The 14,630-nt window shown below is 41.3% G+C and overlaps 1 protein-coding gene across 5 annotated transcripts in view; it reads left to right on the top strand.

The window, feature by feature from the left end:
* The window catches only part of opa1 (OPA1 mitochondrial dynamin like GTPase), a 40,791-nt gene that overhangs the window by 17,316 nt on the left and 8,845 nt on the right, over positions 1-14,630 (top strand). For all 5 annotated transcript variants that reach the window (XM_079646800.1, XM_079646801.1, XM_079646799.1 and 2 more), the window contains 4 exons: positions 8-148; positions 687-803; positions 923-1,016; positions 1,578-1,688. In XM_079646800.1, coding sequence (XP_079502926.1) covers positions 8-148; positions 687-803; positions 923-1,016; positions 1,578-1,688 — 463 coding nt within the window. The remainder of the gene's footprint in view (positions 1-7; positions 149-686; positions 804-922; positions 1,017-1,577; positions 1,689-14,630) is intronic.

Genomic DNA, 14,630 nt, shown 5'->3' with positions numbered 1-14,630 from the left:
CTCGCAGCACGTTCGTAATGAAACAAAAAACGAGCTGGAGCGCCTGCTGAAGCTCCACGATGAACACACAGCGTACTTAGCCAACGACGAGGTCACCACAGTGAGGAAGAACCTGGAGGCACGATCTGTGGAAGTCGACCCTGTGCTGGTGAGATTCTTTAGACAGTGGGCGAATAGAGTGCCACAGTGACGCGTCCTAAAACCCGGAAGTAAACTCCTTCCGGTTCCTTCGACAAAAACCAATGCATTTTTCTCCATAGGATTTTGGAAAATAGATCGAAATAAGGTCTGTGGTGGACTCAAATTGAAGAGACGGATCACGTTTTGTTCCGCAAATCATAAATCGAATCAATAGATTTACGATTCGAAATTATAAAAGTAGGGTAGACGTGGATATTATCCGGCTGAACAAAACGTGATCTGTGGTAAAATGCTAACTTACTTCCAGGTATTAGGACGCGTCACTGTGGCACTCTATATGTTAATGTTTTACTTGTTAACAGAATAATTCCAATGCTTCTTGTTATGTCTCAGTTAATTAGGGTTTGTATGCGACTTTGTCTTGGCTATTTGCCACACAGGTGGATATATTTGTAGCTGTAGCATGAATACAGTGTTTGTGCCCCTTTTTGAATGATGCTTATCATCCATCAACTGCTGAGTTACTGATCTTCTTACCTGTTCAGATCAAAGACACGTGGCATCAGCTGTATCGCCGACACTTCCTGCAGAAGGCGCTGTCTCACTGTAACCTCTGCAAGAGAGGCTTCTACTACTACCAGAGACACTTTGTTGACTCTGAGGTAAGGAAAGGGTTTGAGTTATCCTTAGTTGACTTTTTCTCTTCTACTTACCCTCAGATATATTTAATGTCAATGTGTGAAGAAGCTGAGCCCTGTGCCTGTATGTTTTTCTCCCCCAGTTGGAGTGCAATGATGTGGTTCTGTTCTGGAGGATCCAGAGAATGCTGGTCATCACAGGCAACACTCTCCGACAGCAGCTCACCAACACTGAGGGTAAGGGTTGGCAATAGAACTTATGATATCTATCGTTTAAAGGGGGAAATATGTATTATTTGGGAAATCCTATTTAGTTTGGATAAATGATGTAGTCTTTATGTAGTTGGTTTTGGCTACCAGTAGTTATTTTGAGCTGTTCCAAAATACTGTCAGGTCATTGCTGGGGTTTTTACTGCATACTCATGGTTTTCCTTTTTCTAAATGAGTACATTGTTGCAACAATATCATTTTCAGTCATTTAGGAGGAATTATTTTAAGTTTTCTGGACGATCACCACAAGCAGCCAGACAAAACCATATAGTTAAAACTGATTGAAATGTGGTCTTATAGCTGGCCAGAGCTATGTTATTTAATTAACCCAAGTGCATTAACGATTCACCGTAGCCATTTAATCATGAAAAAACACCAATTCAGCTCACAACCATTGTAATGATCGTAAAATGTTTTGATTGTATAATTGAACAATAAATCCAAAAATCTGATGCATTGTTGATGCTCATTGATTAAATATTGATTGTTATGCTTTGTGTGTGTCTGTTCCTCCATTCTTCTTCTCAGTGCGCCGATTGGAGAAAAATGTGAAGGAGGTTCTGGAGGACTTTGGGGAAGACCAGGAGAAGAAGACCCACCTCATCACCGGTCGCAGAGTCCAGCTGGCCGAGGATCTCAGTAAGACACATACCATTATTAATAAGTAAAAAAATAACAAAAGCGTGCACTTGAGTAAGGAGGCCATTTATCACTGTAAGTTATTTATCTTGGTCATTGAAGGGATCATAACAGTGATTTGAATTTCCCACACTAGTAGACCCCAGTGCATCTGAAATGCTTGACTACCTCAACTAGTGGTTTGTTTAGTAAACAGTTTCGTTACAGAAAATCCTAAAGTGGTCAGTAGGTGGCAGTAGTGCTAAAGGAGATGCCTTGTCCAGCAAACTGATTCAGGGCAGGCGAGTTAAAATACCTTTAATGTCAACAGACAATTTACCTTTAAGCTTATTTCTAAGGTTACTGTTGCTGTTCTCTCAGACACTTTGTTATTATAAAAAGCATTAATGCGGTTGCTTTGTAAACAGGGTTGTGCAAACCGGTTGGATCTGGTCTCATGAGGCAAAGGAGCGGTGTAACAGTGTTAAACTTTGTTAATCGTTTTAATTTCCCTGCTATATTTAGGCCTAACCCCCGACATGTTTATCCCTATATGCTGATGAAATCCTTTTTACACGGAAATATACTGTATGATCTCACTTAATATTTTGGGATGTGTGTGTGAGTGAGTGGGAGTGTGTCAGTCTGAACGGTAGCAGCAGTGTGCCGGCTGTCTGCCTGTCAGGGTGAGCCACCGGCCGCTCTGTTAACACAGCCCTGCTGATTAAAAACAGCACAAGTGCCCGCATGCCTAGAAGACAAGCCTAGACTCGCTCCCTGTCTCTGTGTGTCCATCCTTTCTTTATGAAACACATACACATGTTGACTATCATTTTTCAGCGTGGATATATTATAATTACACTTTTTTGATTTTGCAGGATAAAAATCTCAGAATTTCAAAAAAATGAAATACCCTACAATTTCAATGACTGACACTCATTTTTCAAAAAAGCACCTGCTGGCTTTTTGTTGTTTTGGCAACATGAATTTGGGTGTTTTCTTCTTAGAAAGTTGTTAGAAGAAAGTGAATCATAGTTTGGAAAATACTCGTGTTTTCAAATGTCATGGACCAGACCCAGGCACACAATACTGCACATGCATGCATGTTCATTTGTTGTGAGTCAGACCTCCACTCTGGCATTAGTGTTAACCAGAGACGGATGGAGAAGCTATTTCTCTTTTTTTTTGGCATCAGTGGCTACCCCTCGAGTTGTTGAGTATTAGTCATGTCTTGTACTGAACCAGTCCACAAACAGACCTGTACACATTGGCTGGTGTTTCTATCGATCTGTACATCTTGATTTATCCACAGGGGGTTGATTGAGGCCCACTGCTGTTTTGCACCCCCTGACAGCAGTGGTTGGGAGTGCTACACATGCACATTTCTTGCCTTATCTTTCCCTGTTGCAGCATGATTCAAGCCTTAAACTCTCTGTGGAGATGCTGTTGGAGCAGATGTTTAATCTTCTAAATGTGATTTTTTTTTTTTAAGAATCAGTAAATGTACAGAAATGTGTCCCATTTACATTGATACAATTTATTTAGTTATGTAATGAATGTAGTGTTCGTACAATTATACTGTGTGAATTAACTATTTCTGCACCGTTGATAGTTTAGAAGAACACTTCCTGGGGTTAGGCCCTCTGCTAATTTTTAACTGTCTGCTTGCTAAGGGCTTGTGTTACAGTACGATGAGGGTTGGCTCATCTCCCGTTTGGTCTATTTCAGAAACACTTTAGCTTGCTTAGCAAACTCTGTATTGGCAAAGGAGTTCATGCAAGGCTTGTAGCCTTGCATGAACTTTCTGTATGACCAACACACCTGCATAATAATAGTTCCTGTCACCACAAAGGCATGGCAAGCATTATTAACACACACCTACTGGAATGTTGCACATGACACTATTCTGTCACTTACACTAACAAATGGTTAAAAGGAAAGATTAAATGATTTGTGTGAGCTAAATATCATTAAAATGTCTTAACATTTGATTTATGAATGTTTTTGTTTTTTCTTTAGCTACACATACATTAGCATTAACAAGTCGGCCAATCTCAACAGGGATCTTTCAGTAAAACAGCACAGATGTTTTACCATTGTTTGATCATTTGCCACCAACACAATTTTCTTTGTTTTAATTATTCTTATGTAATGGATTGTAAGTGCCTTGAAATAAAGGTGCATATCTGTGCTGTTATTTTTAAACAAAAATGACACTTGATTCTAGAAAAAAGAGTGCTTAAAAAGTGTATAAATTAAAGTGTTTGCCTCTTCCTGACCTTATGACTAGTATATCAAGTCATATTTGTGATTGTGGTGAATGTAGTGGCAGGCATCAGTTCAAGGTGTTCTGCCCTCTGGCATTAGAAACCTCATTGTGTTGTTTCCTGCTGTCAGATATTCTTGGCTTCAATATAAAGAGTCTAATTGAATGGTTTGAGGCCCCAGTAACACCCATCAAACATTAACCCTTTAAGAGTGCTCTACGTTTATCTAAACCTTAACACGTGCACACAATTCCTTTTGTTTCCTGTCTCTATATTCCTTACTACTGATAGGAGACTAATGTTATAAAAGCCCACAAATGAATGACATTACACTTTCAATGGTTGGTCAATCTGTGTTTGGTTTGGTTGACCAAGATTCAGCTATCGCCTTGAGAAAACACACACACACCTTCATTGACTTTACCCTACATTACTACCAGTAAAAACAAAGTGTTTCCTGATCATGTATGAACAGGATACAAACCGTATTGTGTAATCAAGTAGACACACACACACACACACACACACACACACACACACACACACACACACACACACACACCAACCAACCATATACATCACGTGCATCAAAGTACATGGAGAGAAACAACAAAAAGAGATTGAAACACACATAATTATGTTTTTTGCGACCGTTTTCATTTCTGCTGCAGTGGAGTCATGTTTTGTGTGACAACCACCAAGGGAAGAGGGGACCACACACACACACACACACACACACACACACACACACACACACACACACACACACACACACACACACACACACACACACACACACACACACACACCATGTTGACATTACATTGACTTACATGCATTTCCTGGAGACTTATCCTAACCTTAACCATAAACAACACATGCCTAACCTTAACCTAACCCTAACCCTAAACCTAACCAAGTCTTCACCCTAAAATTAATGATTCCCCCCACGGGGACCTCCAATTTGTCCCCATAAGGGAAGCGAGTCCCCACACGTGACTGTGTAAACAGATTTAGGTCCCCACAAGTATAGTAATGCTAGGCCACACACACACACACACACACACACACACACACACACACACACACACACACACACACACACACACACACACACACACACACACACACACACACACACACACACACAATAATCTGTCCAGTCCACACACTTTAGGAAATGCCAAGACCTGCCTGGCCTTGAAAATACAAGCCAATAACAAAACCGTTTTAAAGTAGGATGCAATAGTTCATATAAAGCTGGTTTAATGCAATTTTGCCTTGTAAATTATTATTATTATTATTATGTTATAATATTTGACCAATTCCATTGTTCATGCTGCAGAAAGACCCTTTTAGGTTCTGCATCAATACAGGCAGCCTAGAGATGAAGGTACAAACCAAAGCACTCATGTCATGGCCTTATAGAAATCTTCCTGTTTTGTACAATGGTGGCGAGATGTAAAATTGCAAGGAAGTGAAATAAGAGCTTAAGAAAATATGTAAAAATAACCTAACCATTTTGGTGCTCTGGTGCTCTTGGGGTTTAATGCGCTGAACCACAGCCTTCCTGGATCGCCTTGGGCTGGGGACATTTGTTGCATGTTTTTCCATCTGTCTCTCTCCCCTCATTTCCTCTCTGTCTCTACTGTTTACTCTTCAGCAACTGCATGAAATTACCCCGAAAAATGTCAACACCTTATTTTTTTGTAACATGTTCCCTGCTTATATGCCCCTAAGCTTTCCTGCATCAGTAAGCCCTAATCTTGTGGCTATGGCACATTTTTCTATTCATTTTACCAAGAAAAATACCTGTCAAGAGTTTTAACTTTGTCAATCTGTCTAGTCGAGTTAGTGGGTGAGTGTAGGATCTGGGTCATTAGCTGTCGGACACTTTGAGCAAACCTTTCTGTGTAATGCAGCCTGGACCCGTGTGTGTGGGCGTGGGTGTGAGGGTCCGTCAGTCTAGACTGAACTGCATGGCTGATAGGCTGACTCAGTGACACGCCTCAAAGCACAAAGTGAGCGTGCTTCTGAGGGCCAAAAGTCTTGTGAACTAACAAGTTCATAAGAAGTTTCACTTGTGGTGCTCTTAACATGTCTTTAAAAGACTTCAGTTTTAATCCTCAATTTGTTATTATGCATCGACACGCACGTTTTTAGCTTTAACGACTCTGATTAAAGATGTCTGGAGGGATACTAAGCAAAAAATAATAATTCAAAACGTGAAGATTCGATTTTTGTTTTTTTCATGTCAGCGATAGTGATCCGATTTGTTAAGATTGGAGCTATGCAATATTAAATCATCCATCTTTGCTCAAAAGATCTTAGCTCATCTTACTGTTAAGGGTACATAAACAGGGAATTATCTTCTTTTAAAAAAACAGAAATATGTATCTCAACAGCCTTTAAAAAAGTATCCATAACGTTTATTCCTAATAAACCTGTGGGTTTTCAGTTAAAAGTATCTTACTGACTTCAGCAACAACCTGTTGAAAATATAGGTTTTAATGTAGTTATTCAAATTGGGTGTTTAGGGCACTTGACTAGCATTCTATTTCCATGTAAATGAGTGCTTTATTTTAATTGTATTGCTATTTAACTGTATTTTATTACGGTGTAAAAGATTTTGTGTTTCATATTAGATTTCTTGTTTTTTATATTTTATGTATTCACCATGACTTCAAGTCAAATTCCTAGTATGTGCGAACCTACCTGGCAATAAACCTGTTTCTGATTCTGATGATAGGAGCCACACACCTGTTTCCAGCCGTGCAATGTTTTTCAGGCTAAAGGAATTTGTGTCCGTCTATGAAGCAACCTTACTCGATGGATGCATTCTGAAATCATCATCATTCCTCAGAGCTCCTGTTCCACCCTCATTCTTCATCCTGTTAAAAGGCAGCGGGTCAGATTGCCTGAGGCCCAAACTGTGGCCTGACCCACAGGTCAGCCAGCTTATACCACAGGCTACTTGATCCAGCCAGCTTTCTCTCCCACCTCTCCATCTCTCAGGATCTCTCTTTCACTTTTTCGCTGTCAAATTCTGTCCGACTGACCCTGTTTCTCTGATAGAAGAAACCAAAAAAACAATGAGAACCAGAGTTAATACCCCACCGTCACCTCACAACCTCTACTAAAGGAAAAGGAGGGAAGAGATGAGGGAAAGAGGTGCAGATAGGAGCTGGGAGAAAGGATAAACACACTTAACAAAGGCAGAAATGTGCTCCCAGGGGCAGTGGGTTGTTAAGCTGTGTTTGCCCCGACTCGAAGGCAGGCTCAGCACTGCTCAGGTTACAAACACAGGTCGTGTGTGTGTGTGTGTGTGTGTGTGTGTGTGTGTGTGTGTGTGTGTGTGTGTGTGTGTGTGTGTGTGTGTGTGTGTGTGTGTGTGTGTGTGTGTGTGTGTGTGTGTGTGTGTGTGTGTGTGTGTGTGTGTGTGTGTGTGTGTGTGTGTGTGTGTGTGTGTGTGTGTGTGTGTGTGTGTGTGTGTGTGTGTGTGTGTGTGTCAATCAGCGTGTGCCAGACCAGCTGTATGGCACAGTGCCGTCTCTGGAGCAAAGCCCAGTCCTAATGTTCAAGCAAAGGAGTCCACTGGGATGTCTCCTGGCTGCTCTATCGCCACTCATAGAAATAGTTTTGTGTGTGTTGTGCTGGAAAAAGTATTCTGATGTCTGATTTGTTCACAGTGTGTCCAGAATTACTACTATGTTATGAAGTGTTGGATTTCATCTTTGATAATGTGAGTTTCCAGACACCTTACACTCAAAATAAATCATGACTGCACAGTTTTGGTTATGTCATATGGGACATTTGTCATTTATAACATATAGATCCCCTTACAAATGAGCTGGTATTAGGACATAAGGCTTATGGTATTCAAACCAATTTGGTATTCTCAGTATTACTTTTGAGTTTCCCCTTATTATTTAATACTGGCCCTATTTCTCAGTGATCTAGTTTTGGAAAATGTGCTATTGAAATTGCAGTAATACTTTCTTTCCTCCACTCCGCCTCTTCCTGTCACATTATTTGCCGCCCATGAACGATAAGAAGTGGTTCCCGGCTGTCACTCCCCTCATGGTGGGTTTTTATATCCGTGTTGTCAACTTGAAGAAGAGTGTGTGTACAGTTCACTGTGGCTCTTATTGACACATTCTTACATCAGTTCTTTTTTCCTTGTTGTGAAGTTGAGGTCAGTTGTTTAGTCATGGGAAAGAGGTTTTCTGAGGCATTGACAGAGTAAATACATGATATATGGGGTGTGTGTGTCTACGTATGCTTGTACTTGAATGTGGTTTTGTTGTATTGGGAACATTTTTTTCAAAGAAGTGAAACATTTTGCCTATTTGGTATTGTTTCTTCATTTTTCTAAGGGTTATATTAAATATATCATGGCAGTTTAGATCTTTGCACAGATGTCACAGTACCCTTGCACTAGTTCCTTTTTTTATAGCGCTAGAAACTCTTGCAAATTGAACAGAACGAGAAGCATGAACATTTGTGTCCCCTTTAAGATGGGTATGACAGTTTATTCAGACAGAGGTTTGTGGATAGTGGTGACTGAGTAAGTGTTTATTTTTTAAACTATTGAAACATCCTGGAAAGTACATTTCCCCCAGTCTGCCTGAATCAAAGCGTTTTACAATCCAATCCTTTAGCTTCACCCTTTGCTGGTTTCTTGAAGACCACAATTTAAATGAAGACCTGGTCACCACTCAGAGAATAAGTTCATCAAAAGTATTGACCCTGATTTATCAGAGATCTTCAAAAGGAAGGATTTGTAGCTTTTTGTTTTTAGTGTTTAGGAATTAGTCGTCAACAGAAGGTGGTCTCAACAACAGTGATAATGTGTGAAGTGTTTGCGTGTTTGCACATGCAGTCACTTTCTCCTGTTCCTTTCACTTGTGTGGAAGCAGAAATCTATAAAGCTCTGGTTGTCTGGGCTTGCTCGCCGGAATGCCCTCTCAGCCTCACGCTCACTTCTCTCCCTTTCATCTCCCCCCCCCCCCCCCTCCTCCTGCTCTGAGCAGCTTCTTCCACAGTGATTAGTGAGCGCTCAATGAGAAGTGCTCCTCTGTAACGGATGACGTATCCTCCTAAGGTGTTGTGTGCGCATGTGTCTGCAGGATCACAATATGCAAATTATTAATATTATTCGCCAAATCCAGGGACTCTCAGATCTGATCAGCTATTTAATACCATTGTACTTTTAATCAGCCAATTAGTTTCCTAGACATTACTGACATTTGCATTTACGTTTTTAGTTGGATGTGTGTGTGTTTGTAGCTTGAAACACACACACACACACACACACACACACACACACACACACACACACACACACACACACACACACACACACACACACACACACACACACACACACACACACACACACACACACACCCCCCAGTATGTTTGAAATCATGCATTTCACCATGCACACTAAAACACATTCCTTCATCGTGCACTTTGAGCTATGCTTTTTGGGGGAAATCTCCTTTCCAGGGATAAAAATGCCACTCTGTTATAGGGCTGCTCAATTAATCGCGATTACGATTATGGCTTGCAACGATTATTTATTATTATTACTTTTTTAATCTTTTTTTTTTTGGGGGGTTTTTCAGTTGAATTATTGTTAAAGTTCAAGGTAATCAACTGTTAAAAACATAGTGTTCAAAAAAATGTTCTCCAATAAATGGATGTTTTCAAAGTCAATGAATAATCTCATGTAATAATCGCAATTACAATTATTGACCCAAATAATCGAGATTATGATTTTTGCCATAATCGAGCAGCCCTACCCTGTTATGGATTAAAAGCCACAACTGAAAGAAATGGTTATCATCGTTGACTCTCCCCGAGTCCGCTGGTCTGCACCCTGGACTGAGGGGGTGGGTTCTGCAGGGAGATTCTGGGCAGACTGTTTGGCCCATTGGGAGTTTTGCCCTTTGCGTGATCTCTTACTTTTGACCTTTTATTGAATTTGAAATACTTCCTCTAGTTGTTTAGTTTGTCCATCTACACTTTAGTCTGTTGTTACTACTCTCCACATCACTCCCTCTAATGCATATACTTGCCTCTATCTCTCATTCTGATTTATTTGTCTTCTTCCCTTTCTTGCTTTTTCTGTAATACTTAATCCCTTTCTTTTTGTCTCTGCCTTAAATAGACACAAGTTAGCAAACAGCGTCACTCTGTAAACTAAGGGGCCTTAGTGGTGATACAATATTGGTTTGTTTTTTCTCACGGAGAAGGAAGATCAGGCTGCAGAGTTGCTGCCAATTGATCCTTTTCTCCCCGGGAGCATCAAGCACACAGGCAGTAGATCCACAGTTGTCATAACACTAGTGCAGTTGAAGCTGCGTTTGATCTCATCTTATCCTGTTAATGTTCTGTGAAAGTGACTTCCGAAGTTCTCACCCCTCACCCACCATCTGTAAATGTCTTTGGATATGTTCCTCAACATCTCATGACAGCTTTGCACTTCGTTAACTACTAGACAAGTAAAAAGAGCAAGGTTAAACGGTATGAAAGACGTTTTTTGTAATTGTATCTGGTTTACTACAGTAGGCTTCTTAATATTTCTGGCTGGCCTTGTTTTGGTACTGCGCATATAGTTTCCATTAAGTTCTAATTTGATCTTCCAGGTCGTGTATTCATTTAAAAACCGCATTACATTTTTACCAATTAACCGTTTAGCTTTTGACCCTGTTTTGCTCCAGCTGTCGGCTTGTTTCTGTTTTCACACGTCCTCTCCACTGTTGCATCTTGCCTCACATTTCTGAACATCTCTTGTTTTTTTACTTTGACCCTCTCTCAACTCGCAAGAAGCCTGACTGATGTAAAGCACGTGGCAGAAGAGTGTGACAAAGAAAAAAGAGGGGACCCTTCACTCTTCACCACGTGTCCCTTGGAGCTCCCCTGTCTTAATACTTTTTTACATATTGTGAATTTGAATTTAAACTGTTAAAAAACTAAAACTGTTATCCCTGCTTGTCTTCTCCCTAACTCCATCATGGCTTCAACCAAGAAACCTGCCCTCCTTTAACAAAGTTGTGACCTTTGTCTCCTTCCACTTTCCCATCATCCATCTCTTCCCCCGTATTCCCCCCCCCGTCTCTCTCGCTTCCTTTCGTCACTCCTGTACATCCATCCTTCCTTCCTGTCATGTCAGGAACAGGGAAATGTCTTTGCAAAAGATGTTGCATACGCACATTGTACACAGCTATCCAGTAGGCCAGGGGTCGGCAATTAAGTTTGGCATTGGGCAAAAAAAAATTCTGAGCCACTAGATGGCGGGCCGGAACATAATCAAAGGCTTATTTAAGTAATTGATTGTTAAAACATGTGACACGTTCGAATGCTTGGGGGGGAAGCGGTGCCGTTCTGATGGCCAGTCCGCCGCTGCTCACAAGCTTATTAAGATCCAAAGCTTTAGTGCGTTTTGAATCCATGCTGAGTACAGCCAAACTTGACAGTCTCTTCTCTGTCATAGTAGACCGAATGCTTCCCATTCAAATGACAATCACATTTCCATGCTCGCGCCAGGGCCGGGGGATGGGGTTACAAGGCTCGCGTCTTGTGCTGCATTCACTTGCACTCGGCAGGCCGCCTATTTGCCGACCCATGCAGTAGGCCAAGTAAATTATTAAAGTATCTTTGTATAGTAGTTCAATGTGAGAAGACATTAATAAAACTGTGTTTGACACACACTGTGTTTGTCCACCAGGGTCTCTGCTCCTTCAAACTTCCAGCAAATGTCTAACATTAAAGTCGATAACATTTAGAAAACGTACCAGTTGTTGCACTATTTGCAGTCAACTGAAATCCATCTTCATCTGAATCTCTTTAGATACAATCTAAGGAAAGAGAGGTCTGTGTTTTTAGATGACAAGCGAGCAACAGGCAATAATGGGAGTGATAAAGAAGTAAACTATAAAGAATAATGTTAGCAATATTTCACTCTCCTCAGGGAGAGAGAGAAAGAAAAGCAGAGTGTGGGAAAATAGAAAAGAGGAGGAGGTGTGTGCTTCTGTTCACATGTTTCCAGGCCAGTGTGGCCACCGGGGACCCGTTCCCACTCATCCACCTGTCACTCACACACTCGCACACATGCAAAGGTCTGACATCAGATGCCGGTTAAGATGAGGTAATAGGAAAACCTTGCTTTCTGTGATAGGTGCGGAAAAAATGCAACTATAGGTTGGAATTTTTTTGTCATGACCATACTGCCCTAGGGTATAAGTCTAACCCTCTTCCTGATATATGGTTGTCTCATTAACATATAGCATTTTAAAATATTGTTTGTTGAACAGTTCTGTGGCTGAGGATATTTTTTTCATTTCATTTAATCGTTTATTTGACGGGGACAATGCACATTAATGAACACTTAAAACAAAAAATGCGTCAAGTTTGAATATGCCGGATTTTAGCTTTGAGCTCATTTCCATCCGCAGTCCCTCACATACAACATTTAAGAACATGACATTTATAAACATAGCAAAAATAAATACATGATATGCAAAAAGAGCAAGAGCAGCATACACAAGTATTCACCACATGGCAGTACAATATAGCAGCTACGACATATAAAGTGCAAGAGGAGACCCCTGTGTTAAAGTGCATTTAGCGGTGATTGCACGTCTGTTTGTTTCTCAACCATTCTTTGAGTTGACCTTTAAAACTATTGAGAGTGGGACAATCCCGTATCTCAGTTGGGAGGCTATTCCACAATGAGCTGTCTTTAATGGAGAGGACATTTTGTCCAAAAGTGGTCCGTCTACGGTGGACTTCACAGTCTGCTCTGGTTTCTGACCTAGTGCAGCGTCCCGTGTTTTTTTTTAGGATGAATTCCCCTAAGGGAGGGGGGGGGGGGGCCAGTCCATGTAAACATTTATAAAAAAAACACATACTTTTATAAGACTTAAAATTGTCAAAACTCAAGAAATTGTGTTTTTCAAGGATGGTACAGTGGTGGTATGAATTTGGCTTTCTGTCAAACACCTTGATAGCTCTCTTGTACAGCTGTTCTATGGGTTTACGGTTTGTGGCACAAGCAAACGACCAGTTTGTAAAACAGTATTCAATGTGGGATAGAATCATACAGTGGAGGCCTGACTTTGCAGCATCGACAGTTAAGAAGGGTCTAATTTGTTTAACATTTTGCAAGTAGAATTTCTTCATATAGGACACATTTCACTTTGAATTTAGAGTGGAAGAGACCATACAATGCGTTTCCTGTAGACCCTCAAAGCAAAGTTGTCTAAGGCTTATACTGAGGGAATGTTGTTTAATATTTGTTTGTTGAGAATACAGAAGCCACTGCAAGCAAACAAGGTCAGAAAAACCCCAGCTCTAAAAATTGTGTTTTTGCTTTTAGTGTCTCCTCCTAATGTAGGTAGGTTATTACATGTTCTTCATGTTGCCATATCTGATCTCTAAGTTAATGAAAAAGAGAATCTGATTCTCTAGTGTAGTTATGGGATTTTATAAGATGGCCATTTTTGAAGCATGAGTACTACTTTGTGGCCTTTACGAGTAAAACACCTGCAGTCCAGTGACTCCAGCCTATGGGCCTGGACAGGCTCCAAGGAATTCCAGGTGCGTTTACTGTCTCTTCAGCATTATATGGTTGTGACGGTGTGTGGGGTCCAGAGCAGCTGGGAACATGTATTTACCTGAGGGCAGCCGAGGGCCCCCCCCCGTCTTATCTCTCTCCGTCGTCTCGTTTGATCGGCTACTTAGGGGTCAGTGCCGTGTCAAGAAGGGAGAAGGTTATTAAAAAGGGATCCTTTTCATTTAGGACCAGGTATCAACACAACTGGATGTGTGCATGCCCTTCCTAACTCGAGTGTGTTTGTTTTGTGTTCTCACTCGCTGTGAGTTCAGCATTAGTTAACTTGGTCAACACACCTGTGGCAGATTCAGCAAAGGGAAGTGTTCTCTGAGAGATTACGGCAGGATCTCAGTTTAAACCACACTTGTCAGACTCTCATCCCCAGGCCCATGTGACTACTTCAGATTGATTGCCACTTAGCCACAGCACAGGGCTCCATTTCACTGTTCAAGGGGAGTCTTGGAGAACTTCAGCCCCCTGACTTCCTGTGAGTTACACCTAGAGTCATAAGGAGACTTACCATCCCAGACCTGTTCAATGTTATGAATGGGTATTGGAAGCAGAGGTCGTGTTAACCGAATATTTCCCGTCTATGACAGATTTTTTTTAACAATGACGAAAAAATCTGAAAGCAGTCCGTCATTTTGACAGATTAGAACAAACTCGGAACAGCGCCAAAGTTTCCCCGCAGCGAGGCTCCGGTGTTATGCCGTGTTATGCATGCCCGCCAAAAAGGAAATGATACAGTTTCCAAACCCAACTTTGTCGTACAAATCATTGACATGTCTGAGTTTTGGCTTTGACGCTGTGGGCGCTCCCGCGAAGTGCAGTGGGCATGTATAACACGGCGCTAACAGTTCAGGAGCGTGCGCCCCACCCCCGTCGACAGTTCACGAGCGTGCCCTCTCTCTCTCTCTCCCCCCTTGTCAGAGTTGGCCGACGGGTAGTACTGGATTTTGACGGAAATGTTTCGATCCTGCCGCAACCTCTGATTGGAAGTATTTGCGGCAATATTGGAATGATAAGTTTCATTTATCATCATTTACACTTACTGTCAGAGCTATTTCCTCAGTT

Source organism: Notothenia rossii (assembly GCF_949606895.1).
Source record: "Notothenia rossii genome assembly, chromosome: 1".
Taxonomy (NCBI): domain Eukaryota; kingdom Metazoa; phylum Chordata; class Actinopteri; order Perciformes; family Nototheniidae; genus Notothenia; species Notothenia rossii.
This window is presented reverse-complemented; position numbering and strand designations above follow the sequence as displayed.